This window comes from Thermobia domestica, chromosome 11 (assembly GCF_964235325.1).
Source record: "Thermobia domestica chromosome 11, izTheDome1.hap1.1, whole genome shotgun sequence".
NCBI classification, from domain to species: Eukaryota; Metazoa; Arthropoda; class Insecta; order Zygentoma; family Lepismatidae; genus Thermobia; species Thermobia domestica.
Genome location: NC_137464.1, coordinates 53,928,435 through 53,956,217, shown reverse-complemented (window position 1 = coordinate 53,956,217; position 27,783 = coordinate 53,928,435). Strand labels below are relative to the sequence as shown.

Below are 27,783 nucleotides of genomic sequence, written 5' to 3'. Positions count from 1 at the left end.
AACAAAGTATGGTGATGAAATTTTAAGTAAAGGAGTGCATAAACCAATCTGAAATTTACAACGTACTTCAATCACAATACAGTGATAAGTCAGTTGTATTGAAACGTTTGAATGATGGAAGCGTTTGAAAGGTAGTCTACATCTGATAGCAGTCATTGTTGGGTACATTCAGTATATTGAGTATATCATTGAAAATCATGTTGCATAGCCTGTCATGAAATTACAAAGATATGTCATATTTCGTTAGAGACAGTATATATATTTGTAATAATTCATGACAATTTTCTATACCGGAAATTAAGTGGGCGTTGGATTACGAAACAGTTTATCAATTTTGACTAGTAGCAAAGGGTTGAAGTCTACACTGAATTGGAGTCGGAAGTAGACATTTCCACAGTGACGACAAAGTGAATAGGGTTTCCTATAATGGTTCAGACGTACGACAAATCTTTCGATACTGAAACCTTCGAGACACTAATTAAATGTTGGGATAAATCTACAATTGTAGCAGAGGTACATGTAGAAAAATTAATGCAGATTCCACTCCTTGAATTTTTCCTTTTCTTTCTATCTTTTATTTTCTTTCTTTCTTCGTTTACCTTTCTTTTTCTTGCTTTCCTTTTTCTTTTTCTTTTTCTTGCAAAAAGTCGAGGATTGACTTGAACTCTTCTCATAGAAATATATAGTCACGCTTAGAAGTATGCAATCACCGTTAGAAATATGTGTATTAATTTTAGGAGAACTCAAATAGCAATTGGTAAACACTGATACATTACAGATATTTTTATACATATTCATTATATAAGTAAAAAAATACGTTTCAGCAGAATTAAACTTAATATTACGACTATTGCTAAGGAGCCATATGCAACATTTCTTTCTCGAAAATTGCACATAAGAATTTATTTTAAACATTGTTATCTATCGAATGATTAACGTCTCATGTTGCTCACAGCGACACAAAAACTAAACTTTTAATAGTTATTCATAATTTTTTGGGCTAAATCTCATTACTCAATCTCTGCACGATCTCGTTGCTAGTGTCATAGTGGAAAGCTTGACGGGATTACAATTCGGTACAAGATTTATTTATCTTAATAGATGAAATGCTTATTGAACAATATCAGTTTTTAAGTTTACAAAAAAGCACTGTTTTTGACCATTTTTCTCGAAAACTAAGCATGAAGATTCACGCTCACCTATACAAATTTGTTTACTCAGTTAGAAATATTGATTGTTGTATGTTTTCCTTATTTTTCTCGGTATACGCTTTTAATATCTTAGAATTTATTCACAAATAATGTGCTCAGAAAGATAATTGTATACCTTTCGGGTACCCGACTGGAGTCGCGAATTGCACCATGTGCCAATGTTCCAGATAAAGGACCTCAGAGAAAATCTACCAATCCATCAAATAGTTACATCGTTTCTTTCTAGATAGCACTTTAAGTCGATAGACATTGACGCTAGCACCATTTACTACTAGCACCATAGAATCGATGTAACTGCTTAATGGATTCGAGATGCAAAGTTAGTGTTTCCAAGTTAATCTGCGACGTTGCCACGTAGTGAAATTTTTGATTTCCCATAGCGGCATAGTTCCATAAAGTTGGACAATCTGCAAGTGACATTTTCAAGACGTTACAAAAATTTCGCATCAGTTGTATGTTTGTGTATCATACCATTGGAATTTATTCCTTTATTGGTGCCAATATAACTCTTCAGTTAGCACACAACACAACTTTAATACCTGGATACTGAACTCTTTTGTTATAGTTTTCTCTTAAGAAATGTCTAAAGACAGAGCTCGTCCACATTTTCAACCCTTATTTTTATCTAAAAAGTCGACGTAACATCACACGAAGATCAAATATGTCATCCACGAAATCAAGAAGGTTATTTGTGATGTGAGGGCGGTCTCTGTTCTTCATGAAACACTTTGCTTAAAATAGGAAGACTTGTTGTTATAAAAACTGTTTTTGTACTGGTGTTTCGATGATTTCACTGAAGAAAAATGAATCCACCGTGTAAATGAAAAGCTACACCTGTCTGATCTCACGAAAATACAAATAATTTACATTTTGGAAAATAGACAATCACTCGTTGATCGCCTATTCCAAGACTAGCACGAGAAATGACTTATATGTGTTTGCAGCCTTAGCCATTTCCTATTCTTGATGTTATTTGTCATTTTCTTGGAAACTTTTGCATTCTCCTGCCCACAGTTTGAATCTAGAATTTTGGTGTTAGTTTTGCCGTACATTTTGTACACTGCCCATAATTTTGGCGCTACGATTTGCTATATTTCTAAAGACTTTCTCCATTCAATTATACAAAGAGGCCGCGGTGGCTCAGTGGTAGAGTTCGTCTTTGGTGCATGGGGTTCCTGGTTTGATAATAGCTCGCGCCAAGTGAGCTTTGTGATGGAATGACATCATGTGCATGGTTTTTCTCGGTGTTCTGCTGTTTCGGATGGATGTGACCTGATAAACGGAAATTTGGTGTTCCTTTTTCCACATGTGAAAATATATATATCTGAAGAACTAATTAAAGGTTTCACAATAGCTCTATTCAATTTTAAACACTTTATTACACTTATCTGTATTATTGAGATAAGTAACAAATCTTAGTATAAGAGCAAATTTGAATGGACAATTGTCGTTTTCTTGGTAGTCGGGAATGTAAAATAGTGTTGTAATTATAAGCGATGACTGAGTTGAAAATTGGAGAAGTATTTAGTGCTATTCATATAATAAAATTCATATTAGTATGTAACCCAAGTGCAAGTACAATCTGTATGGAAAAAGTATCAGAGCGCTAACATAATAGCGACGGAAGTTGATGTGATAAGGAAAACATTACGTCTCTTGTCCGGTCTTCTTATAAATAGTTCATACATTAAAAGTGAAACGGTAGAATCTCACCAAGATTGGTTTGAATCACAATCTGTTCTGACTTTTAAGTAAACGAATCTCGGATAACTTAATCTTACTTAAACTTATTAGGAATAAGTACTTATTTTTAGAAACTCAAAAAAAAAAACTTTAAGAAATAAAAATAATAAATATGTTTTTAAAGATAAAAAAATACAAACGGTAATTCTTGGTAGGAGTATTAAATATTACTTTAAAGAAACAGCAATGCCTTCTCAATATCAGGTGCACGCGATTCGGAGTAAGTATTTAGATTTTGTACGATACTCTATCTGAAAAAAGTTTCTGTTTGTGTCAAACTTAGCGATTTATTTCCTCTTCTGCATTGCAAATATGTGCGGAGAAAGATAGTTTGTTTTGATTGCGAATCAGCTAATCTGGAATAAATAGTAGCGTTTGAATCTGATATTTCTCTGACTGTAAAAGATTGGGCGTGCTTCGCACATCGGCCAGATAGAAATGATTAACATATTACATAAAGCCTTCCAGTTCCCTGCAAATGACTTGCCAATAAATGAGTACATATGAAGATTGTGTTAAAATTGTCCCTATGAATTAGTAGGGTGCTGTGGATAAGAATACTATTAACAAAGTCAAAATAATTTGTCAATATCGGAAATGTGTGAATATGCCTATTAAATTCATAGTATATTGGAAATTCTTTTTTTGTCTTGACATATAGGAATCATTAAACATATACCATCACTTTAATTTAAAATTACAATGTTCATTGTAAAAAGAAAAAAAAATCTCCCCTCTTGTAACATCTTCAGAGTAAAGCAATGAATAATAGTACTTGAGATAAGTGGGATAAAGTTAACAAACAGAAAAAAAACTCATGGTATTTTTTGCTTCAAAAAATATATATTTAGTTTGTTCTATGTAATTTTAACATCAACATGTTTCACGTACAAAAAATGTAAATAAAAATATTACGGTTCTTGTGGGCAAAGAACTTCAAACAAACGTATGCGTTACAAGTATAGGTGAGCGTATGTATGTATATGCTAGTATGTGAATATGTGAAATCCTCAGTTGCTTTTAAACATCACATGCCACGTTCATATGCGTGACATAATACGTAGGTAATATATATAAAATGTCGTGAAACAAAGGTTTGTGTAAAAACATGTAGCGTATTTAATCATGATAATCCAAGACTGAATGGACTTCATTACAGTCACAATTTGATGCCTGCCAAAAAGTTCACAATTCTTCAGTTTCTTCAGATTAACATTAGCTTTTATTGACCTACAATTAAAATAGTCTCCTTCTTAAATTGTTACGTTTCAATACAACTTGTATTTTAATATTTATTTATTATGAAATAAATCTTAACGAGTAGCCATAAGTTAGTGGTTAGAGTTCTGGGTTCGTAACGAGGATGTTTCAAGTCTGTGAACGGCCATTCTGATATAGTATCTTCAAGACATTTTCAATTCTTCAGACGCATACGTAGATAAAACCATGAAATATAGTTCCCATATACTTTCTTTCACTTTCTTTCCCGCTGTTTGTTGATTTTGAGCAAGGTGATTCAGTAGTAGAGTGTGCACTTCTGATAATGTGAGGTATTCTTTGTTCGATCACACACCATGTACGTTTGTGGTGGACAAAACCATTTCCGTGGGGTTTTCTCAGGAACGGAAGAAAAAGCGATTGCTAAAAGAAAGATTTTGCGAATTTCGCTCAAGAGCATAAGACTATAAGAATCATGGTTTTTTATAATGCATTCGCCAATTTTAGGTTACAGTATGGTTGGTATTTAAAAAAAAACTTTGGGACCTTTTCGCTGAAAACTTAAGTCTTAAAAAATTATATAGATTTTTATAGTAATATGAATAGGAGTAAAATAACTTTACATCAAGAATTAGCTTATAAAAATAAAGTATTTGATATTGAAGTTAAAATTACACAATTCTTTGTATTTGGTTGACTTGGAATTTAACGTTCCTTTCAGGAGTCTGATACATGAAATGTCATACTATTTGTTTTGTATATTACACATTTAATATTATGTTGAAAACTCGTATTCTTATACTTAGGTTTATGAAAATTCCGGTAGATGTCACACGAAATTAGTATCGAATGTTTATTTGGCGCCAAACAGCAGTTTTTAAAATGGCGCATAAGAGCAGATTGAGTGTTGGACAGAACGTGAAAGTTGTACTGTTTTTGTTTTATTATTTCACAGAAACGAGGAGTTTTTAGGGACACAAAGACATTTTCGTGAACACTTTTGTACAAAATGGTTTCCATGGAAATAGACTATTCAGAGTTTGTATAACCAATTTGAAACAATTGGGCTTGTGGTGCAGAAGAATCGACGGCACGAACCAAGTGTCCACACTTCTGAAAACATTGAAGCAGTTCGCGTTGCTTTGACACGAAATCCTAGCAAATCAACAAGGAGGACAGCTTCTGAATTAGGAATATCTCGTCGATCCATATAAAGGATTTTGCATTCTAATCTTCACATGTTTCTTTGAGGGCTTTTGTTACGCAGTTGTGCCGTATAATTTGGGAAGACTTCTGCAGAAAGGTTGTGACAAATGCAAAGGTTCGCTTGCAAGAGTTGATGAAACTAAATTGCGATCACATTGATCACATACTACATTGAACTAAATTTGCATGCTCATAAATTAATTCTGCACTAATTTTGTAATATCTTGAGGAAAAATACATGTGTAATGATCAAAACAGATGGTATGTCATTTTGTGTGCCACCCTGTGTGTGGTACGTGGACATACAGCTTAGCATAGGATCCGTACTATATGAGTTTCAACTTGGATGATTTCATTTGATTTTGGGTTTTAGCGTCCCTACCTGCGGCGAAGCTATATAAGACGTGGTCCTGTAACTTTATGTGAGATCTAAAACACAAATGTTCCCGCCGGGTCTTCCATGCTAAAAAGCGAGTATGCTGACCACTTAGCCATGAGAGAGTTCAGTTACCAATAGAAACCAAATCAAAATGTTCTGCGTACTCGAATAATGAAGTTAGCAAGATTATAGAAGGCCCATATGAGACCATAACCTGCTTCAGTTTTTCTCTTTGTTGAAATTTTCTTGGATTTTACGTCAATATTCAACATCGAAAGTATGAGGGAAAGGGCCTACTAATAGCATGAGCTCCAAACCACATCTGGGGTAGAATCCAGCAAACATGGCGGATGCATAGTCCATCATATACTATCAATCCTCGTAATATCACTATAACAATATCTCATTTTCAAAAGGGGATCCGACACAAATTACTTAAACTTTGAGTTGTTTTGTATATTGATACGAGGGTTTACATACATACCTTCATACATATATATATGTATAAACTTGTTACATTATTTTGCAATTTAATTTCTTCTTTTAATGGTATACGTATCAGAACGGTACGAAAATATGAATAAGATGAAGCTGCTGACAGCTTTGTGAATTATCTGTCTCACTTTGTACGCATCTCTCTAGAGTAATGTGACAACACTGTAGAAACAACTGGCTGATGGCAATGGAAATCATAGCTTCTACGGTATTCAATATTCATCAATCTACCAATGTTCTTATTGGTTGCCAGGCTAGCCAGTTACCTATCAACTCATAAGTTTCTCAGATATGCATGGATTTGTGCATGGAGTCACATCTAGCGTAAAAATTTAAAACAAATATGAAAACTAAAAGTAAAATAGTAATAATTTTTGCTTTGGCAAACTTTTTTGTTACAGAGAAGAGTAATTTTATGTAGTTTATTAGTATTCCTAAAAATCATTACCATAATGGTGGAAATAAATTTCAAATAACAAAATCGAAAAATATTTTCTTCAATGTTGCAAAATGAAGAACGAAACAATGTGTGAAAGGGTGTAGCCGGATGAGGTGGTGAAAAGTGCCCTTACAGGGATTGCTGTGATATTTATACCAAAAGTACCTCATGTCCAAAGATAACTTTCGTCGTAAAATCAACTTCAAACTCCTTCGAATTTCGATGTTGTTGTTGAAAATTCGAAAATAAAAAAAATCATACCTCGGAAACGACATAAGTTACTAGGATGAAACAAAACATTAATATATTTCACTTCATGAGCCTTACCAAAAACTACAAACAATGTATTTCTCCTTTGAAATTTCTAGCTAAAAGAGCCACAAAAGTATTTAAATTCAAATATATTTGCTTTATGGTCGAGTGGATATTTTCTAATATCCACTATAGAAACAGTATTTACCCACCTATGAGCTATCTTGACCATGGTTTGATACTGGCGGTGCAATTTGCTGTAAAATTCGGACAAGTATAGAAGATATGCAACCCATGTTACACCTTAAATGTTTTGGCCGATACGAATACTGTCAAAAGTCAAAGATGGTCGAGTATGAATTTCTGACTTATCATGAATGGCTTTACTTGATAGTATAACTCTCATAATCGCACCCCTTCCAGGAACAGCCTGAGAGCGCTAGTGCCGCTGATAATCGAACTATCATTTAACTACTGTTACGTTTTTGTTTAAACTGCGCATTGGCAATTCGAATAGTTTTAATGATACAATTTTAGGACTGGAAAGAGAAAAACAAGTTTTGGACAAGTGTTCATCTGTTATAAACATCTTTAGAAAAATCATTTTACCCTCTAATATCGGAGTCGCAACCTGACCGCGAGAATAGCTCGTAACAATTGAAAAAGCTATTATGGATCCGAAACTTCACAATACTGTTGCCTATTTGTAACACCTTTGATGGAAGATACATTCGACACGGCAAGCGATCAAATAATGAGCATAAATTGAAATCGTACACTGGACAAAAAAGTCGCCTTTATGTAAGCCAGTTACAATTTATACTTAAGACTGGTTATACTCTAGATATACTGGAGCCAACATATAAGATCCAAGCGGACTAGCGATTCTTGTGGCACAAGGTGATATTTATTGTGTAAATCGCAGCTTTCGGGATACAACTGCATATTTGGAAGAAAGAGAATTTACAATGTCAATGCCTGCACTGAGATGTAAGCGCAGGCAATTGATTACGGCTGAGGCGAACATTCTCCGCTATGTTACACAAATTTGGTGGGTTGTTGAGACCGTTGATGATATTCTTGGACAAGTATTGTCTTCCGCTTCACGAACTGGACAACAAGTTGCTTCCTCAAGTTGGATTGTTATCCCGGATAGCTTCTTATTTACATAAAACTTTTGGTAATCGTCTTAATTCTGACGATGGCCTGGACGATGAAGTTCAACAAATTTAACCCACAAACGACCAAGGTCAGTTTTATTCGTTAGCAACTGCCTTGAACAATACCGTGTTACATCGAAAATCTGAGAAGAAAACTGAACGAAATTCGTACAACAAGAGAACGGGTAGTGTGCCTGAAGTGGAACAACGGTGGTTTGGCTAAATGAATGATATAGCCCGTGTAACGTAGTGAAAAATAAAGTGGGTCACTGGTGGCACAAGGGGCGTTTGTGGTTATAGCACATCAAGAGAACACATTAGGACTAGAAGTAGATGAGCACGGTTGGGACAGGTGTCCACACGTTTTGCAAAATCACATCAGAGGACATCCTGAACTTCCTGGAGTTGACAGAAAGAGATCTAAAAATTCTTTTCACAGGTTCCCATCAGTTGTCTCAGGCAGTTTTCTACTTGGCTGAAATGAACTAGAGATCATTTCATGGGTAAGCTTTTAGCGTACGCACCTTTTGCGTGAGAGACCAGTTTTTGATTCCCGGTGGGAGATCATTTGATTCGGATTCTACTTTAATCAGGAGGTCCAAGTCTCATGTAGCCTCGCTGCTGAAAGGGACGTTAAACTCAAAATCAACTCAAATAACGAAATGATAAATGAAGACAACAGCATCAACCTCCATTTCCTGAGAGAAAATACACACATCGTTAAATTCGAGATACGATCTCGACATATTAGTGGAAAGACATATAGGTGTTATATTGATTTTGTTTCAACTACAATTGGCTATTCGGGTCTAAACCAGTACTTGTGAATGTGTACATGGGAATCGAACATTTTGATGTTGTTCGCATGTCGTTACAAACATTTATTACATTTCACGTACTCGATACTTTCCTAAGATTGTTCGGCCTACAGAGATTTTCAGCAAATTGTGTTTTGTCGGTCTTGCCACTTCGGTAATAAACGCACATAGTGATTAAAATTGAAGGTTCACACTGTGTCCTTAGTTTTCTTTGTAATGTTTTCTATTAAAGGAAAGGCATCGTAGAAACATTTTGAGTACTTTTGTATTATCCTCATCTTGTGCATTATAATATTTTGTACATTATATATGGTTATACATTATATATAGAGATAATAAAAAACGTTTTCTGTAAATCACGATTTAAATATTGGTATCCTACTAAGGCAGACTGAAAATCAATGACACTAGTGCTCTCAGGCTGTTCCTGGAAGAGATACGATTGTGAGAGTCACATTCCCACGCAGAACCATTCATAACAAGTCAGAAACTCAAACACCACCTTCTTTGACTTTTGGCAGTATTCGTACCGGCCAAAACATTTAAGGGCTAACGTGGGTTGTATATCTTCTAGGCGTTTCCCACTTTGACTTTCCTCATTTTACACCAAGTTGCACCGTGAGTATCAAACCATGGTCAAGATATATTACAAGTGGGTTGGTGCTACTTCTATAGTGGAAATTAGGTGGCCATTCGAACATAAAGCAAAAATATTTTAGACGCACTTTTTGCTAGAAATTTGAAGAGCGAAATACATTGTTTCTAGTTTTCGGTAAGAAACTTGACGCAAAATGTATTCATATTTTGTTTCATTCTCGTTACTTAAGTCGTTTCCAAGATATGAGCATTTTTTATTTTCGAAGTTTCAACATTAACTTCGAAATTCGAAGAAATTTGAAGTTGTTTTTCCGGAAAGTTATCTTTGAATATGTGGTACCTCTGGTATAAATACCAGATCAATCCGCCTAAGGGCACTTTTCACCGCTTTATTTGGCTACACCCTTTCAGTGGCGACATTTGGAGCATGAGTTCTTTGTACAGAAAACCATTAAATATTGATGTTGTTTATTGAAACGTAAGAAGTGTAATTAACTTTATGAAGTTATCTTCTCTCGAAATGTTGATAAAAAGCCTGCACAAGCATCAGGAAGAATTTCTGTTGATAATGGGTGTAGAAATTTTATTAAACACCTTTTCTTACCGTCAATCACACAACGATAAAATCTTAATTAAGAAAATGGACGGATCAATTTCTGATTTAAATTTAAAGGTCTCCATTATTGCGACATTTGATTTTTGAGTTTGTGTTTGTATCGTTTTATAGGTATAGCACCGATATTATGAATGACAGGATCTACTATTAACATTAGCTCTAAGTTCTTACCTTGGCTTGAATGAAGTTGGTGAGTGTGAAGACCATAGTAGATTATCAATCTTCATAGCATAGGAATTCTCCACCACACTATATACCAGTATCATCCGATACCCCAAATTACACTCCATCTTTCCCGACTATTAATGCAAAAAAGAAAAAGAACAATATGATTGCTCATGCCGCTTTTACATTATCTTTAAACGATAAACGGAATTGATTGTATAGTGGTTGTAAACAGTTGAAATTATTTCTATAGCCGTGTTATTCAGCAGCAAATTTAACCCATTGTGGCCCATGGAATGAATTTATTAAGAGAAATATTTTATTATAATCATTTTATGAAATATTTGTTTATTGGGATTCTAAAAGAAAAAATATTACAATAAAAATTTGGAGCAATAGTTACAGCGTTGCCAAATGTCGTGGTTTCACTCTAAAACCAGTGGGCAATGACTACCATTTATTTTTTACTATACTAAAGTAAATACATTGCTAAAAATGATGATACCAATACAAAAGCAATAATATTCGAATAATGTATATATTGGAGCAACTTTACAAGGTTGGCAAATTTGCATCCACCAGGAAAATCTACCGTTGCATTTTCTTACGATGGTACTGATCAAACAGTTCTTACTTTTTGCTATACAGATTGCAACATTGCAGGTATTGCACGTTGTTCGCTTTTGATTAGGATCCTGGGCAGTGCTACAGAATGCACTTCTCCAAGATGTTCATATTACTTTCATATGTAATGTTTTTGTGAATCTTTTCAGGTAGAACATATGGCTTATGTTGTTTTCGTTCTGTAACATGTCATTGTTGCCCTTGGTTTCAATCTGAAAGCATTGCTGGTTTCAAAAGATTATGACATATTTAGGATAGATAATTTGACAGAAGCACTTACAGTATCAATAATATGAAACAAAATATTCATATAGAACGTTTCCTCCTGAAAATTTTGTCCCGAAAGAGGTAAAACAGTTGAATCTATCTGATGACACAAAAAAGTTGCTACAAACAACAAACTCTGATCCTCAATTGGCGATACAGTTTTAGCACCACCGAAAATTCTAGAAATAATTTAAACTTCTGTTTCTAGATGACTCGCAAAGTTCATACGAAGAGGTGATTTCATTCCAAAACCAACGGGCTGCATGAGAAGAAATTAAAGAATTGGTTTCACATTGAAACTATTGGGCCAGAAAGGGTTAACATGGAGTCAAAATAAAAGAAAATTTTACTTGAAGTTCCTTCTTGTTTCAACCGCGAAATAAGATGAATAGAAGACATATATTTACAGCAGCATTACATTACGGACTTAATTTACAGTTAGTTACACAAGCACAATATCCACAAAATATCCAACATAATGTTATTGTTTAAAAATTTGGAAAGTTTTATTGAGTTAATATATGCAGTCAGTTTTCAGTCATTGTGTGAGTGGAGAGAATGACAATCAAAGAAATTATATTAAACATTCAAACTCGCTGTGTGAAATAGACCATTTCTGTCCAATCATCTTTAGAGTTCTAAAGTCTTTCGTGGTACTTCTTTAATTCAGAATTACTTTTGAAGGGGTTCCTTCGTGATTATATGGTTAAAGTTTTCGTTTTTGGGTCGGGAGTCCTGGGATCAATTCCTGGTGGGAGCCCATGTGGTCTGGTTCTCCTATTAAGCATTAGGTGCACGTCTCATATAGCCTCGATGGAACGCTAACCTTCAATCTTATCAACTAACTAATTGTCCGAAATCTATCAGCAATACCATGGCCATCTATTATTTTTTGATTCCTACAGATGTTTTCTTTATTATTATTATTATTATTATTATTATTATTATTATTATTATTATTATTATTATTATTATTATTATTATTATTATTATTATTATTATTATTATTATTATTGATGCCAGCTGTATTTCAAAGCATTGAACCAATATACGCCACTGAAAAAGAGAGTGTATCAATCAGAAATGAATTTACAATTTAATAGGTGATTCTTTTTTATTGTTTTCTAGATTGGATTGAATTTTCATTATAATTCAATTATGTTTGCTCAACACATGATAATAACATATGACTATGACGTATAATAATGAAATAAAATGTCCAGTTCACACCGGATATTGAAGAAATTTAAGGGCGATTTTAAATGGAATTTCAAGTTTCAAAATATCGCTGAAGAGGGAAGTCAATGGAAGCGGGAACGCAATCTCGTACACGCTCGATAATTACCCGATTTTGTTACAAGTTTGAGATGCATGACATCACAAAAGTACAAATATATTTGATGGACTTCGTGATACATGCTTATTGTAAATTCTTAATGCCCTGGACAAGTTCGCATACGCAGGTATCGTATCAAAATCTCTATAATTACCTTCCCCGACGAGCGTGCGTAAAAAAGAGAACAAAGAATACATAGGCAAATAAGAAGAAATCATTGAGGTCAAATGTGTACTGGATCGACGATACGATAGGTTAGTGTGCAACATGAAATGATTATAATTTAGAAATTCATTTTGACGAAATATCCTGTTAATAACTAATGGACATGACTGTGGTAATGATTGATTTCATTAGAACTGTCAATGTATGTTTTTTGACTTACGCTTGAAAAGGTACATATTAGTTTCATTTATAAGACTCACACTACGACCCTTCAAAAAGGCTACGAGAGATTAATTAAACGCGAAAATTAATCCAAAATCCGCTTCAGGAATATCCGAGTAATTGGCCCAAAATGAAAGATAAAACCATTCATTTTCATTAATAATCACAAATTGAAAATCTCTGTATACAACAATTTGTTTTATTCATCTCGCACAATAAAGTTCCTTTTCGTCTTCGTAATTGTGTTTCATGTGGGTCGGCATTCATGGTATTCGAATCGTTGCGAGACACGGAGTATATCTGCCTATTATGTCAGCTGATATTGGTGATGAGCAATTGATATGGATACCATATGTGATCTCAGGCAGGCCTTTCCATCTGTTGTAATGGAGTTTGATTACCCTTCCTGCCATTGACTGTTCATTTCCTATTGTCATTTACCCGTCTAATTACGACGCTGAATTCATTCACTCACCACTTTGATGTGTCACTGAAGGGAGTCTGCTTAGGGAATGCATATGGAACTTAAGCTTACTGACATATACATAAATATTATATTTCTGTATTGGGAAAGCCTAATTCAGATACATTCATACTTGAAAGCATTTTTCTAAATTTTTGAAAATTTACATAAAAATTCAATTGATTATTTAAAATATATTAATTTTTGCTTGCGTACAGGTAAGTGTCAATTTTCCTCCATTGCACTTAAAGTTTTATGTATAAGCTTTGACAGTGATTATTCTTTAAGCAGTTCTCTTATCGAAGAATCGTGAAAGTGTAATATAGCTGAAGCAAACAACTAACGGTAGTTCATCTCTCTCTACTATAAAGTCCCATGTTTGTGTCTATTAGGCTAATGAAGACGGATGATTAATACAATTGGCCGATACTGAAATCAGTGGAATGAAAATGTAAAGGAGGAACTCTGAAGAAACCCACAGACACGATGTTCCTTACTACAGACTAATTTGACTTGGGATCTAATAAGAGATTCCTAACACCAGATTCGAGAACTCTACTACCAAGTTGTCTTGGCCTATATTATTTTGTCTATTTGCTAAGTCAATCTTACATGTTATTAATGTACCTGTTAAGAATTAATTTAATCTTTCAGTTTCTTGGGGCACGCAATGGTCTATCGTTCTGAGTGGCGTCAACAGCACGTGATGCTTGATGTTCTTCCAATTTCCTCAAACACGCACTATAACCATTGTGGGCATCAGTGTAGTCTTTAGCACAGACTTTAAAGTTTCTTTTTGCTTCGTCCACGATCGTTTTTGCACATTATTGACATACGTTACGGATTTTTTATCACTGGTGATTACCCGCTTCAGAAATAGCTCGAGTTCTTTTCAGTAGGAAATAGCGTATGGAAATTAGATCCAGTGAATTTTGAGTCACATCATATGGCACTCAAACGCCAAGCTTATCTTTGTAGCCAGTTTTCTCCAAAGGAAATAACATTATTTAGCAATGGATGATTATGTCATTAATAATACCATTCTTGTTTACATGCCAAATTTGCTTGAATTTTGTCAGAATGTCATCTACTTTTGTTCTGATTGGACGTCTGCTGCGAGAGGTATCGGAACATCAAACTTTACTCAACAACACCGAAACATCTTTTGGCTGTTTCCTTTAATGACATATTTTGCCCATAAACAAACAACATTCGTCATGGGATTTTGCAGCATTTGCATCTTTATTGGAACAAAATAGGAAGAAAACGTAGCGTAGTTTTCTGAAAAACTCACTCATTTTCACGGTTCAACACCTAATTTCAATTCTAAGATTTCCGACATATTTCCGCATCAGTTATCAAATGATGTTAGTCCTGGAGCTACGATACATCTATTCTGCAATTTGAGACCCTAATACTATTTTGTGCGAAAGGGGTGTTCCGAAATTTGTTGTTTATGAAGGGTGTACCGATATTTCATGAACTAGAAACATTGCGCAAGTTTTGTGTAAGCAGGTCGGTCTCTTTTCACACGTGAATATAGCCTATGGAATGACTTGTTAATGTAAGTAAAGCTAAAGTCATTTGTTAGCTCGCTATAAAAGTTGAACTGAATTGTTTATTAGAATGGTGGGTGAAAGTGATATACCTGAATTACCAAAATATCGTTATTAAATTTCGTGTAAAGTAAAAATGGCCACGAAATGTTTGAGGTGATGAAACCATAGTATATTGTAGAGGCAATGGGTCGATCGACAATATTCACGTGATAAGGTGAGAATCTGGAGGATAAGCTAAGAAGTGGTTGTGCATCAACGTCATTAAAAAATAAGAATATTGTTAAAGCAAGATGGATGTTTATTGATTCGTTAATTGGCAGCTAAGCTGAATGTTGGTGTAGCAAAAAGTCACGAATTGATAAGAAACGTCGGTAAATATATCACAACTCTGTAAGATGGATATCCGGTCGCTGAGTAAAGAATTGACGTTCAGTTGCGTTCAATGTTTCCAGAAATTTCTTCCATGAGTTGAACAATATCATCAAATGTTGATAGTAATATTCACCTTCCTACATATATTATAACCCAAAATCAACGCTCTGTCCAAAGTATGGAAACATAGCGACAGTTTATCGTGGATTAGGAAGTAAAAGTTGCTACATTTGCTACGTTATACCGATTTTCAGAAAATGTTAAGCAAGAAGTGTTGAAGAAATTGTTGCATCGCTCGAAGTGCGGAAAGACTATGAAAGACACTACATTTAGAAACGAAACCTGCACTAACCCTCCTACTGACTCAGACTCCGAATAGTAGTTTCAGTCCATGATGTTCCGAAACAACCATCATAAATATATATTAATGACACTATTATCATATATATGAGACTATTAAAACCCTCGCTCCCAAAATAGTAATCTTGGTTGTGATTGTAAACGTAAGTTATGAAAATAAATCTACCTACAGACAACCTATGCATTTTTTAAAGCTTGCACGGACTAGAATGACCAAGAATGTTTCGTTTAGGAGTCGAGCTCTGCAGAATTAAATATTTCTGTCCTTATGTCTGCAATTTTTACGAATTACAAACCAATAGTTATTTTATTACTTATATGAAACAGATGTGTACAAATCAGCTCAATAATTGTTACAACATTCTGGTTTCAGTGGAATCAATTTTTTCCCTGCAAAGTAGAGTCTAATTTTTACTTTCATTCATCTTAAAACGAAATGAAGCCGTAGTTTACCAGTAATGACTTTCAATTTGTCTTTTGTAACAAATAATCGACTGGAATAAATGATTAAACCAAAATGTGGGAGGAAACGCGATTATCTGAAAGTATGATGTTTTCTATTATAAACTTCCATATTTTGGAATTGAATCAGAAACTTCTTGCACCGAAGATGATCGCTTCACCAATCAATCAATGCATCACTTTCATGCGTTTTAGTGACTATCACATTCCAGTGATATACAGTCAATCAAATGCTTATATGCAATTTCATTTTGTAATTCACTGTAATGTTGTGTTGCCTCCTACATCATGGATATAGTTACTTAGTTGTAAAGTTTAGATTGTTTATTATATAAATTATGTGGAAATTTGGTTCAGAGTCTTCAAGCTGGTTTCTCATCTCTAAGGAAAAAGAAGAAGAAAAGTAGTTTCTGTAGAAAATTTGCAGAATTTGAAATGAATTCGAGGGGAATTTCATCACTTGTTCAATACAAGAACAATGCATCCACTTAAGCCAACAAGATATGACATGGTCTGACTCAGCTTTTCCATTAAAGCAGCTATGATGAATCTTTTTCGTTTCTTTCTACCTTCTTTGAACTTAAGGTTTCTTACGTCACATAATTAGTTGTTGTGTAATATTAATATTAGTTTGAGCCTACGCAATCTATATTTTATATTGTTTATATTCACACTTTTATTATATTTCTTATACTGGTACTATTACTACTTCTACTACTTACTACTACTGCTTTACTGCTATTACTACTACTACTAGTAATAATAATTTTTAATTGAAGGATAATGCAAACATAATCATAGCGACGAATAATAATATACAAGTACTTTAGGCAATGTACTTCTTTAAAAGTTGTATATTATTATTATTATTATTATTATTATTATTATTATTATTATTATTATTATTATTATTATTATTATTATTATTATTATTATTATTATTCCTGTCCTTCTGCTAGTATGTCTATGTGAGCAAGGTCACGGGTTCGATTTCTGGGAGACACTTGAACTAAAATAAACCAAAGTCGGAGCAAAAAAAAATCCAAAACAAAAACATGTAGATTTTAATTTATGTGCTGACCCCGCAGCTATAATACTAGTATTTACTTGGTTTTCATGAGTATAATGTTAAAAGAAACTCGCTCTTAGCGCCGGAAATAGAGATTCGATTCCTGTCGGAGCTCATAAGGTTCAGGTCACACATAAAGCTTTGACCCACTTCTCATATAGTCTTTTAGCCGAAAGGGACGATAAATTACAGATCGAGAAGCAAATTAGTATTTAGAAATTATTGTTTTTATTTTCAGCAATTTCTTATGGGGATTTTGAGATTTGTCAATGATTTACCTTGATGTATTCTTTCAATATTGACGATATTAGAATTATCATTTCAATATTTATAATTTCTACTACTAATTAAAGATATCTTAAATACCATTAATATACCTGAACTTAATACATAAATATATAGGGTGTATCACAATCTGGAACCATAGGCAAATTTTCTTATGAGAAAATATACTAAAAAGTAGAAAAAAGGACAGTTGTTAAAATAGGCAATTTTAAATCTAAATTAGTTGAATTTTTCCAGTCGTTCCAGCTATTTGGGCTTTACACCGGTAAGATAACTTGTGTTAATTGTAATAAAGAAATCAATATAGCCAGTTTAGAAGAATTTTCCCTTTGGTTTTCACCATATCAAATATCCAGCAATGTCAGAAAGTTGGTTGGAGGTTTCCTAGGTACCCTCTCAGAACAATATTGACGTTTTCCATGTCAATTTTGCGTTCCCTTAAGTTCCTTTTCGAACAGCCTTCTGAACTGAAAACATTTCTTTTCTTATTTAGAACGGGGCGCTCTTCTCTCTTTTTCATTTTTTCCGTATTTCTATTCATGAGGGAGAAAATATATCAATTGACCTAGTAGTAATTATTACCTTTTATTCAACTAGAGCATGTTCTATATTTATTTAGTTTCTGTTAGGTACCATATTATGTGTAATATTATTTATCTTCTCCTAACGGTGGTAAAATTACTCCTAACAGTTATACCCACAATTTTAACAGTGATATACATACTTATAATATTGACTCATACCAGTATACTACTTAACATAATTGAAGCACAACCTTGAACAATTCTATAGGACACGGCAATGTTTAAAGAATGCAAATAGTAAATAATTATCACTTTGGATAATGAAAATGAAATCGTCGAGTTTTATGTCCCACGCTTATGCTGGCTAGCTAAAGAAGATGGTAATTATGACAAATGAATGAAATGGTGGAATGAAGAAAGTAGGAGGAAAGAGGAGAAGCCCGAAAAACCCCGCACACAGTGTTTCTTCACCACAATGTTCACTGGCGCGAGATGGGATCTAACCAAGAACCTCACGTAGAATAGGTGAACGCTCTACCACTGAGCCGCCGCGGCCCCTTTCAATAATAAATATATAATATTGTTTTACTACTTTTTCTGTGTCTAATGGCCCAAAGAGATCTCATGATACCTTATATAAATTCCTACTACGAATTAGAGAATCTACTTCAATTATGTATAGGTGCCCTAACAGTATGAGTGTCCTGATAGTGCATTAAGATATCTGCTTGGAATAATAGTAGTAGGGAAAGTATAAATGTCTTATTTTTATTAGATTTTAACAATATACTAAATACAGTCTTATTGAAAAGTAATTTTAAGTATTTTCTGATAATTTAACAAGGAAACTAATTGATATTATTTCTATTTTCCCCTGCTCTATTCCATGCTGTGCTACCTGTAGGACGGCCTGATCCAGTTCATAGCTGTACTGTTGTCAACCAGTCCACCGACTCATTTATGATGCATTGTTCGGAAGGTTTCAACGGTGGAATACAACAACAGTTTCTTCTCGAACTCTTCGATAGCAAGACACATCAGTTAAAACTAAACATCACCAGCTCTACTCCTCGATTTCTGGTCACTGCGTTAGATCCAGGTGTATCCTTCAATGCTTACATTACTTCATTTAATTACAAGGGAAGGAGTGAAGCTAAAGTTATCCCTGTTTTTACTTTAAGATTACCAGAAAAACAACTTACTACAGATAATGGTAAGTACAACGATTTTTGTTTCTGAATCTATTTTTTAACGTGAACATGCTATGTCAAAATTATTTCAAAATTTATTGAAGATAATAGGTTATCATATAACGTATGTTTAAAGGTGACAAAGTCTAATAGTTTAGGAACTAGCAAAAGTTAAACGTAAAATATATTTGGATAGCATAGTATAGATGCACAGTAAAGGCTGGTCTTTCCTTCAAATTACTGTAAACATATTAAGTTTTAAGCCACTGCTAATGCACCAAAAGTAAGGAAATGAAGTCAAATATTTAACTAAAGACCCACGATCACATCCTTTAAACAAGGATTTCTCAACCTGTAGTCGCAAGAGAGTTTCATGGGAGTCACGAAGATAAGCAGAAGAGATAAAGATAATTAGAATCTAATACCGGAAAATATTTTTAAATATTATTTTGAATTTTGTTCTGATAAACATATTTTTATTTTTATACGTACTGTTAAGAACAACAAAAAATAGATCTACTAAACATTTTCAACAGGTGAAAAGTTGTTTAAAAATCAATTTAGATGAAAGAGATACGATATGAAACTAATGGGAACTGCATATTGAAATACCAGAAAAATACAAATGCAACAAAACCTGCATAGTGAAACACAATTAATATTGAAAGCTAATGAGATACCTGAGCATGATGTGATTTCACTAGTGCGGCAAGGTCCGGTTCAATCTTCGTGATGCACATTATCAGGCCATTCAAAATATTCCATAACTTTTTTTTATAATAACTGTCCGCGTTTTTAAAACCAAAATTAGGAATAATTTTACTATTTTATCATATGACCTAAAATTAAGGAAGCTAAGAAGCTCTAAAATTTTCGAACGGTTTCCATTTTGAAACAGTATGACAGATCGAATTTGATATTTGTAACATGAATGAAATGATCAAATTTGATTTTACTCCGTTCGCTTTAAGGGAAGTTACTGTATCCACTATATATAAAAAATGGATCCTACTATGGTACAAATAGATGGATATTGTGAGATTTCCACAACATGTATATTAAAAACCCCACACAGGCTTATAACAAGGCGGTTGCTAGCAAGAGGATATGGTAAAATTCGGTCGTGATGAGAATTAGGTTGAGAACCACTGCTTTAAACCAAAAAAAGCGGATGACTAAAAAAAGTGTCCGTTTATGAACACAAAAGTTTATGAAGGAATCGGTAGAATCAGAATGTGGGAGAAAATAGGACAACCTCGGTAAAACCTACGGATACGATGTTGTCAAACGCAAACTCACACGGACTGGGATCCAATTGGAGACCTCTCACACCGGATATGAACACTCTAAAACTGAGACAGTTTAGGTTAGCTCCTTGGAAACATAGTAAAGTGAAAATCTCTGGTATCTCTTATTACTATTACGGGCCTCAAGTGAAACTTAGAGATATTTAGAGATCGGATATAATACTAATGTTGAATAAGTTTGGGCCTCACAATGTAGAGCGAGGTTAAGGGTACACCAGAGAAAATTAGATCAGACCTCAAGGTGTTAATGTTGAAGACACAGCAAGTATTACGAACTTGAGATATGATAATATTTGTTAAATCAATTCTGCTCAGTGACTTTGAAATTGAAACATCAAGTTTGTTCTCATTAACAAGTGTGAAATAAAATTGAGTGGCTCAGCCCAACAGTGGTCTAACCCACATTGTTAAAAATGGAGAAAAATCAAGTTAAACTTAGACACATGTGGTTTTTTGTGCAATATATGTATGTATACACGACTCCAAAAGTGCATTACCACCTGCAATTCTCCTTTTCCTGCAATAGCAGGAAACCCAAAAACACATTCAACCACTTGTGCTTGCTTTTGGTAAATTGTACACAAAACCACATGTGTTTAACTTGATTTTTCTCCATTTTTAAATAATGTGGGTTAGATCACTGTTGCACTAATCCCCTTCTATAAAAGAAAATGAAAGAGGTGAATCAATCGTCGAGATGAAACTCACAACAGTACATCGACACTTAAAGGTTATCAGAACTGAATACTTACTTTTGGGTCTCGTGTAATCAGTTCAATTATGATAATAGTAGCATTAATTGTTTCGTTTGATTCATTATGGACAATTTAGAACTAAAAGTCTTCATTACATTATATAAAGTGGTGGTATATCGGTGTGAGAAGAAATAATAGAAAAGTCCTATTTGCTATATTATAGCTTGTTTTTTAGTCTTCTTCTCGGAAGAAAAATACTTTACCAGAGTCTCGAGAAGAGAACCCCGGAGCTATTTTACCAGTTAGTTGTTTTTCCTTTAGTCAGTCAATCTCGGTTCTATCGTCCCCCTGGGATCCTGCCATTCGAATGAAGAAGATCTAAAGAAGACAATGTGAAGACGGGAAGTTGGGTCGTTCTCTGTCCCGGAAACAGTTGCAGCAATGGAAATAGAAGTAAAGGGGAGGGGCAGGGTTCTAAAAAACGTAGGCAGAGAAAGATATAGAGAAAGAGAGCGCGGCTCGGAAAAGAAATCAACGGCGTAAATTGCTGACGCTTGGCACTGGTACATCTGAGCCGTGACTTCAAGAAACAAAATGTCCTGCAATGCAATTCCGTGCTTTGCTCACACACATTGATGTCCGTTCCATGTTGCAGCTGAGCTCCATGCTAAAACGAAGACCTATGTTCACTCCATGCGTTAAATTCACCTTCGAATGGGCTTCGCTAGAGGTCGAAAGTACGAGAAACGCTTCAATCTGCGAAGCAGAAAAATATATATTCATTACAGGACAATGGATAACTTTTCGATCACAAAATTTATAGGGATAAAATGAATTCTTCCTTATATTTCACAATAAACAAGTCTATTTTATTCAACTTGGGATTGTGTAAGTAGGCTTGTTATCATTTTAAGTCATCAGAAATTTTAAGAATTAATAACATAAATGAAATCAAAATGAAACACTATTTCGAACTCATCAAAATTAAGTTATGGTAATCCTGAATACTACCATAATGGTCCTAGGAATATTTCTACTTTAATATATTCAATCTTTACGGATTTATTTATTCCACATGCTGTTATTTTCTAATTAAAATTTAATGTTCTTCGGGATTTAAAATGTTATTAGTTTTTTTTTTAATATACTGTAAAAACCTCGTAACCGTTGTAGGGTAGAGACACCTCAAATAAGTTTCCTATAATATATCCTTTTGTGTCCGAAACTATAGAAAGTATTCAGCTGTCTTATCTGTTTATCATACAGTACATACTTGTATTTTATATTTAGAAAAAACGCTGTTTTCTAGTTCTAGTTGGTGCAGCTAGTTAAAAAATAAGTACAAACTTATAGGTTGGGTAATAAATTACAATCCTGTTATCCATCTTTAATTGTCCTTGTACTTACATGAACAAAGACCAGGAATATAGTCGCATTTCGTGTTTTCGAAATAACGTTCACGTAAATGATTCATATTTAATTTCCACAAACTTAGACGATGGTTTGTTTTTCCTCATCTACTTTTATTTCCGGCTCCATTTTATCTTAGTTACTGCAAATATTCCGAAAATTTGACTTTTCTTTCATTTTTTTCCTTTACAATTTCCAGCCAAAGCATATATATGTAGCACATGATTTAAGTATACTCAGGACAAAAATAAACGAATGGGCAAACTTAACTATTAATATTGGTTATAATTAGTTACAGCAGTTACTAACATCAAGAAATTATATACTTTTTTCTTGGACGAGGTATATATTCTGCCTAATAACCCACTAAAAATAATATTTCAGGAGATAATAGTTACTCTGTGGACCTATCAATTGCATCATATTCAAAATTTAGTCATAGTTTGGAGTTCACGTTTATAGTAGGTCCTCCTTTTCATAAAACATGCATTGCATAACAAGAAGTACAAATCTCAAATTGTTTTGCATAAATGGAAGATATTAGAGCTCCTTCATGGCTAACCGGTTAGCGTACCCGTCTTTGGCGTGAGATACACGGGTTCAATTCCTGGTGGGAGCTCATGTAGTTCGGATTCCACATTAATCGGTACATCGATGTCTCATATAGCCTCGCTGCTGAACGGGACATTAAACTCAAAATCAACTCAACTCAAATGGATTAAACGATAAGTTAAGCATTAATCACTAGGATATGTAGATGTTCATGTAATATATATATATATATATATATATATATATATATATATATATATATATATACCACACATACGAGTATATATGCCACATAACCTGCATCTACATGAGAGAAACGTGTGTCACTAATCAGTGAAATTAACTGGATATTTTGTAGTCTTGTTAGAAAATACTATTTTTATCTAAGATCTATCATACGGTGGCTCAGTGCTAGCGTGTTCACCTCTGATACATGGGATCCTTTGTTCGGTCCCAGCTCGCGCCAAGTGAAATTTGTGGTTGACAAAAGCCTGTGCGTGGGTTTCCTCGGAGTGTCCTTGCTTTCTCTCACTTTCTTCGTTCCACCAGCTCATTCATTTATCATCATCACCGTCCCTTTATCCTAGCCATTATAATCATTGGACGTGAAAGTTAGATTTCATTTTTTTGCTTCAACGTTACCAAGTTTACTTTAATACTTTGTCTTCAACAAGATCCCAAGCAGTTAATAAAATCTACATCTGTTTGTTTCATTTAACTACTTCTGCCTTGGATATAAATGCAGAGCTTCATTTTGTCAATGTAACTTTCCATGATTTTTCAAGAATAAAATTGTATATTACTGAGTCAGCTTGTGATTGCTATTTTCAATATCTCTGGTAACTTAGTAGTAGTGAACTGATGGCTAGTGCGGATGCCCGCTTTGGTGTATAGGGTCTCGGTTTCGATTTCTGGTAGGAGAACATTGAAATTTGAACTTTGAGATTCCACCTTAAACTGTAGCTTTGCGTCATATGTAGTCTTAGTGCTGAAAGAAACGCGAAATTTCAATCCAACCAGCCAGTAGTTATTCTTCCAATAGTTTCCACCTGGAAGCGTATATACACGTGTGTAATTCTAAATGAGTAATATGGTTAACTAACCTTTTGATTATCATTTGAATTACATCTCAGTAGCATGTAATTCTTGCAATGTTCTACGTTATAACTTATATAATAATAAAACTTAAGGTCTTGTTTGGCTATTTCAATGCTGAGACATAACAAATATAACATGAATTTAAACGGACAACAGATCCGCCTATATATCCATTATTTGTAGATTATATTGTTGATAAACTTGAGTTAACAGTAGTTTGTTTATCCTACCACTAAGCAATTACTGACCTTTTTATTTGAAATCTAATAATAATCGTTTTGTTCTTGATTCTCGTACAAAAAATGCATATGTGTCTGTTGTTTTGTGATGATCACATATCTCTCGCAAAATTAACTCGAGCGCTCAGCATAATTGGTTTGTGAAACAGCTTCGACGAGAGAAGATTAATATAATTTGTTTACTTGCAATATTGGATGAACCGAAGGTGTAATATTGGTTCAATTACATGTGTCTAATTGATTGTTACCTATGGGCGCATCGTATCTCTCTCTTGGAAGTGAAACACATCACATATTGTGGTACCAATAATAATACCCAAATAGTGGCTAAAATAACATTAAATATTTCCAAAGAAATAAGTAAATATAAAACATTTTTCATATCATAGTTTATCTAGAATAGATTATGTTCTATTATCATTCATCGTAAACATTGTCTTGTGATTTGAGAACATAACAAATTAATCCATAGGATATAATGCACTCGAGTAGTTTTAACATATCATAAACTTTTAACAAAAGGATGTTGTTGGTTTCATATCTCGGCAAATCTCTTAATAATATATCATTTATAAAACTAAAGCAATTACTGCAATAATAATTTTCTTTCCTACAAATTTTATCCTTGGAAACTAAACGTTGCAACGGTATTAGTATTAACAAGTATTTACAAAATAAATAAAGTAGCAAACAGTTGTTACAAGGTTTTAATGATTAATATAAAATGTGTAAATAACAAATAAACACTTACATATTATGAATATTGAAGTTAAAACAGGTGTCTGGGCTCCTCTAGAATGGAGGACTTTCCCCGTTTTCTTCAAATCCCCTCTCAAAGTATATTTAGGGCCAAAAACCTTATCTACAATTGTCCTGATTTGAGTGTAGGGTTGTCTTGTTGAGCTCCTTGATCGTTCGTAAAGATGTAGTGTGCACTGTACAGCGATTTTTGATAGGCGTTTAACAATGTATCCTTCTCACAGTGGAGAGCCCTTTCATACGTTACATTGGTTACTGAATAGTGCAATTCTGCTTTCATAAATTATTCTTGACGTGGATCATATGTAGAAGCTACAGCGCGTTAATATGAGTATTTGCACATATCTTCTCCTTTTTATTATATTTCAAAACTTTGCTATGCACAAGTTTCGGGATTCTAAAAGAAATGCTTCTATATTTCCTTCCGTACGTCTGTCTGTTGACAGATACTGGAACAGAAACGATAATAGACATCGATAATCGTTTTTTAAATTAATTTAGCGTACTAAGAATAGGATTCATTTTCTCCACTAAGTCTCTATTCAAACAAAAATAGTAGAAATCTTGCATTTACGGTTTCAACATTGATCATCATAGAAGAAAAGTGGTGATAGATAACAACAAACAGTTTTTCTATGTACTTTCAATACTTTCAAAACCTCAATAAAAAATTCCAACTCTGATTATATTCATTTATTGTAACCAGAAATGGTAAAACATCAATTAATGTTTCTGGTTTCAATATTAATCTTCACAGAGCAAAGACAGTAAGAGATAGGGAGTAATAGATTTTTTTTTATATGGAGTTAGTGTCCGATTTTGAAATAAAATGAAATATTTCAGTTCTACGTCCCACGATTATGCCGTCTAGGCCAAAGGAGAAGAAGATAATGAGAAATCAATGTAATGGTGGAATAAAGAAAGTGAGAGGAAACGGTAGAACTCTGAGAAAACCTACGCACACGGTGTTTGTACCCCAAAATATCACTTGGCGCGGACTGGGATCAAACCATGGACCCCATGCACAAGAGGTGAATACTTTAGCACTGAGACATCGCGGCTTCATGTGCGTCCAATTTTGTTTTATATTACGTATTATTTTCTCAATTATTAATGAAATATGAGGTGGTAGTAGATTTCTACCACTTCAAGTTTTATTAGAAACGTTAGAAAAGAGATGGATAGCACGGAACAATTTCTCACTATATATTTACTAGACAGCGGTTAGTTGAATTTTATCACTCCTTGTTAGAATTCTAAATCAATTTTAAAAGACCGCTTCTCTCTATCTGTTATCGATTTTGATCTATGTAGATCAATATTGGAACCGGAAGTTACAGTGGATTTGTATCACTTCCGGTTTAAGTTTGGAGTTAACAATAGAGATGAAATATATACTTGTGATCCTTATTTGATTGTAGCAAATCGCTTCTTGCTGTTAATTACAGTTTATTTCTCTTTAGAGATCAACAATAAAATCTGTGATGGTCAATATCAGTCGTTTCTGGCGGATGCATCACATCCTTTAACAAACTCGAGTTCTCACTTTTCACGGTCTACATCGTGATCAGAATTTATTGTGACGCAACATATACTTCTTTAGTTTCTTGGCTATTTGACAGCTGGACATATGGACAGACAGAGTAAACATAGAGAAGAAGTTATACAGCTGTGAAGATTAATCAACTAAACTTCTCAAAAATCTTTCAGGATCATACTGTTATTGGAACGGTACAATATTAAATATATATTGGCATTTATTTGTGAACAAAACAATTGGCAAATCAATATTATAGTAGTGGTGTATTACAAATTAAATTTACCATGGCTATGTAAACCATAGTTTTCTAAAACATATAGTTCATATTATATTTGTCAATTTCATCGTGTTCGATACAGATTTTGTTATAAGAAGACGATAATCTCGAGATTTGCGACCTCAATAATACGTTTGTCCTTGACCAAGCTAAATTTGTCAACACGAGTTTTAAGTTCCAGGATATGAAAATTTAGAGTCGATCACTGTTAAACTTATTTTGTATTATTTTATGGAGAAAAAACAATTGTATCATATTTCGCCTTTGATTAGGTGTAGAGATTCAGAAGTTGTTTATTAGTGTAGAATTCCAGTTTTCTTGTACGTCAAGTATCTGATAAATTTGGATTGGACTTTTTTTTTTCAAGTTGGTATTCCTGATGCTATGGGTTCCAGATCATAGCAGCATATTCCAGTTTTGATCGGACATAAAAGTAATACTTTTTTGTTAGTGTGGTAATATTGTTAAACTCCTTTCAACTTATAATTATGAATCTTAACATCTTCAGAGATTTGTTAACTATACTCACGACATGTTTATTAAATATTAGTTTCATATCAAGCGTAATCCCAAGACCTTTGACTGAGTTTAATCTGTTTAATAAGATATGATTAAATGAATAATTTAAATCTAATTAATTTTTCTAGTATATATGACAGATAATGTACAAGAATACAAATTATGTAAATTAGTGATCAAAGCAAAAGTT

The 27,783-nt window shown here is 33.7% G+C and overlaps 1 protein-coding gene across 1 annotated transcript in view; it reads left to right on the top strand.

Annotated features, from left to right (window-relative positions):
- side-VII (sidestep VII transmembrane protein) overlaps nucleotides 1–27,783 on the top strand; it is a gene marked incomplete in the record, with an annotated part of 1,416,899 nt that overhangs the window by 1,160,189 nt on the left and 228,927 nt on the right. The window contains 1 exon segment of the mRNA XM_081730413.1: nucleotides 18,912–19,220. Coding sequence (XP_081586539.1) covers nucleotides 18,912–19,220 — 309 coding nt within the window.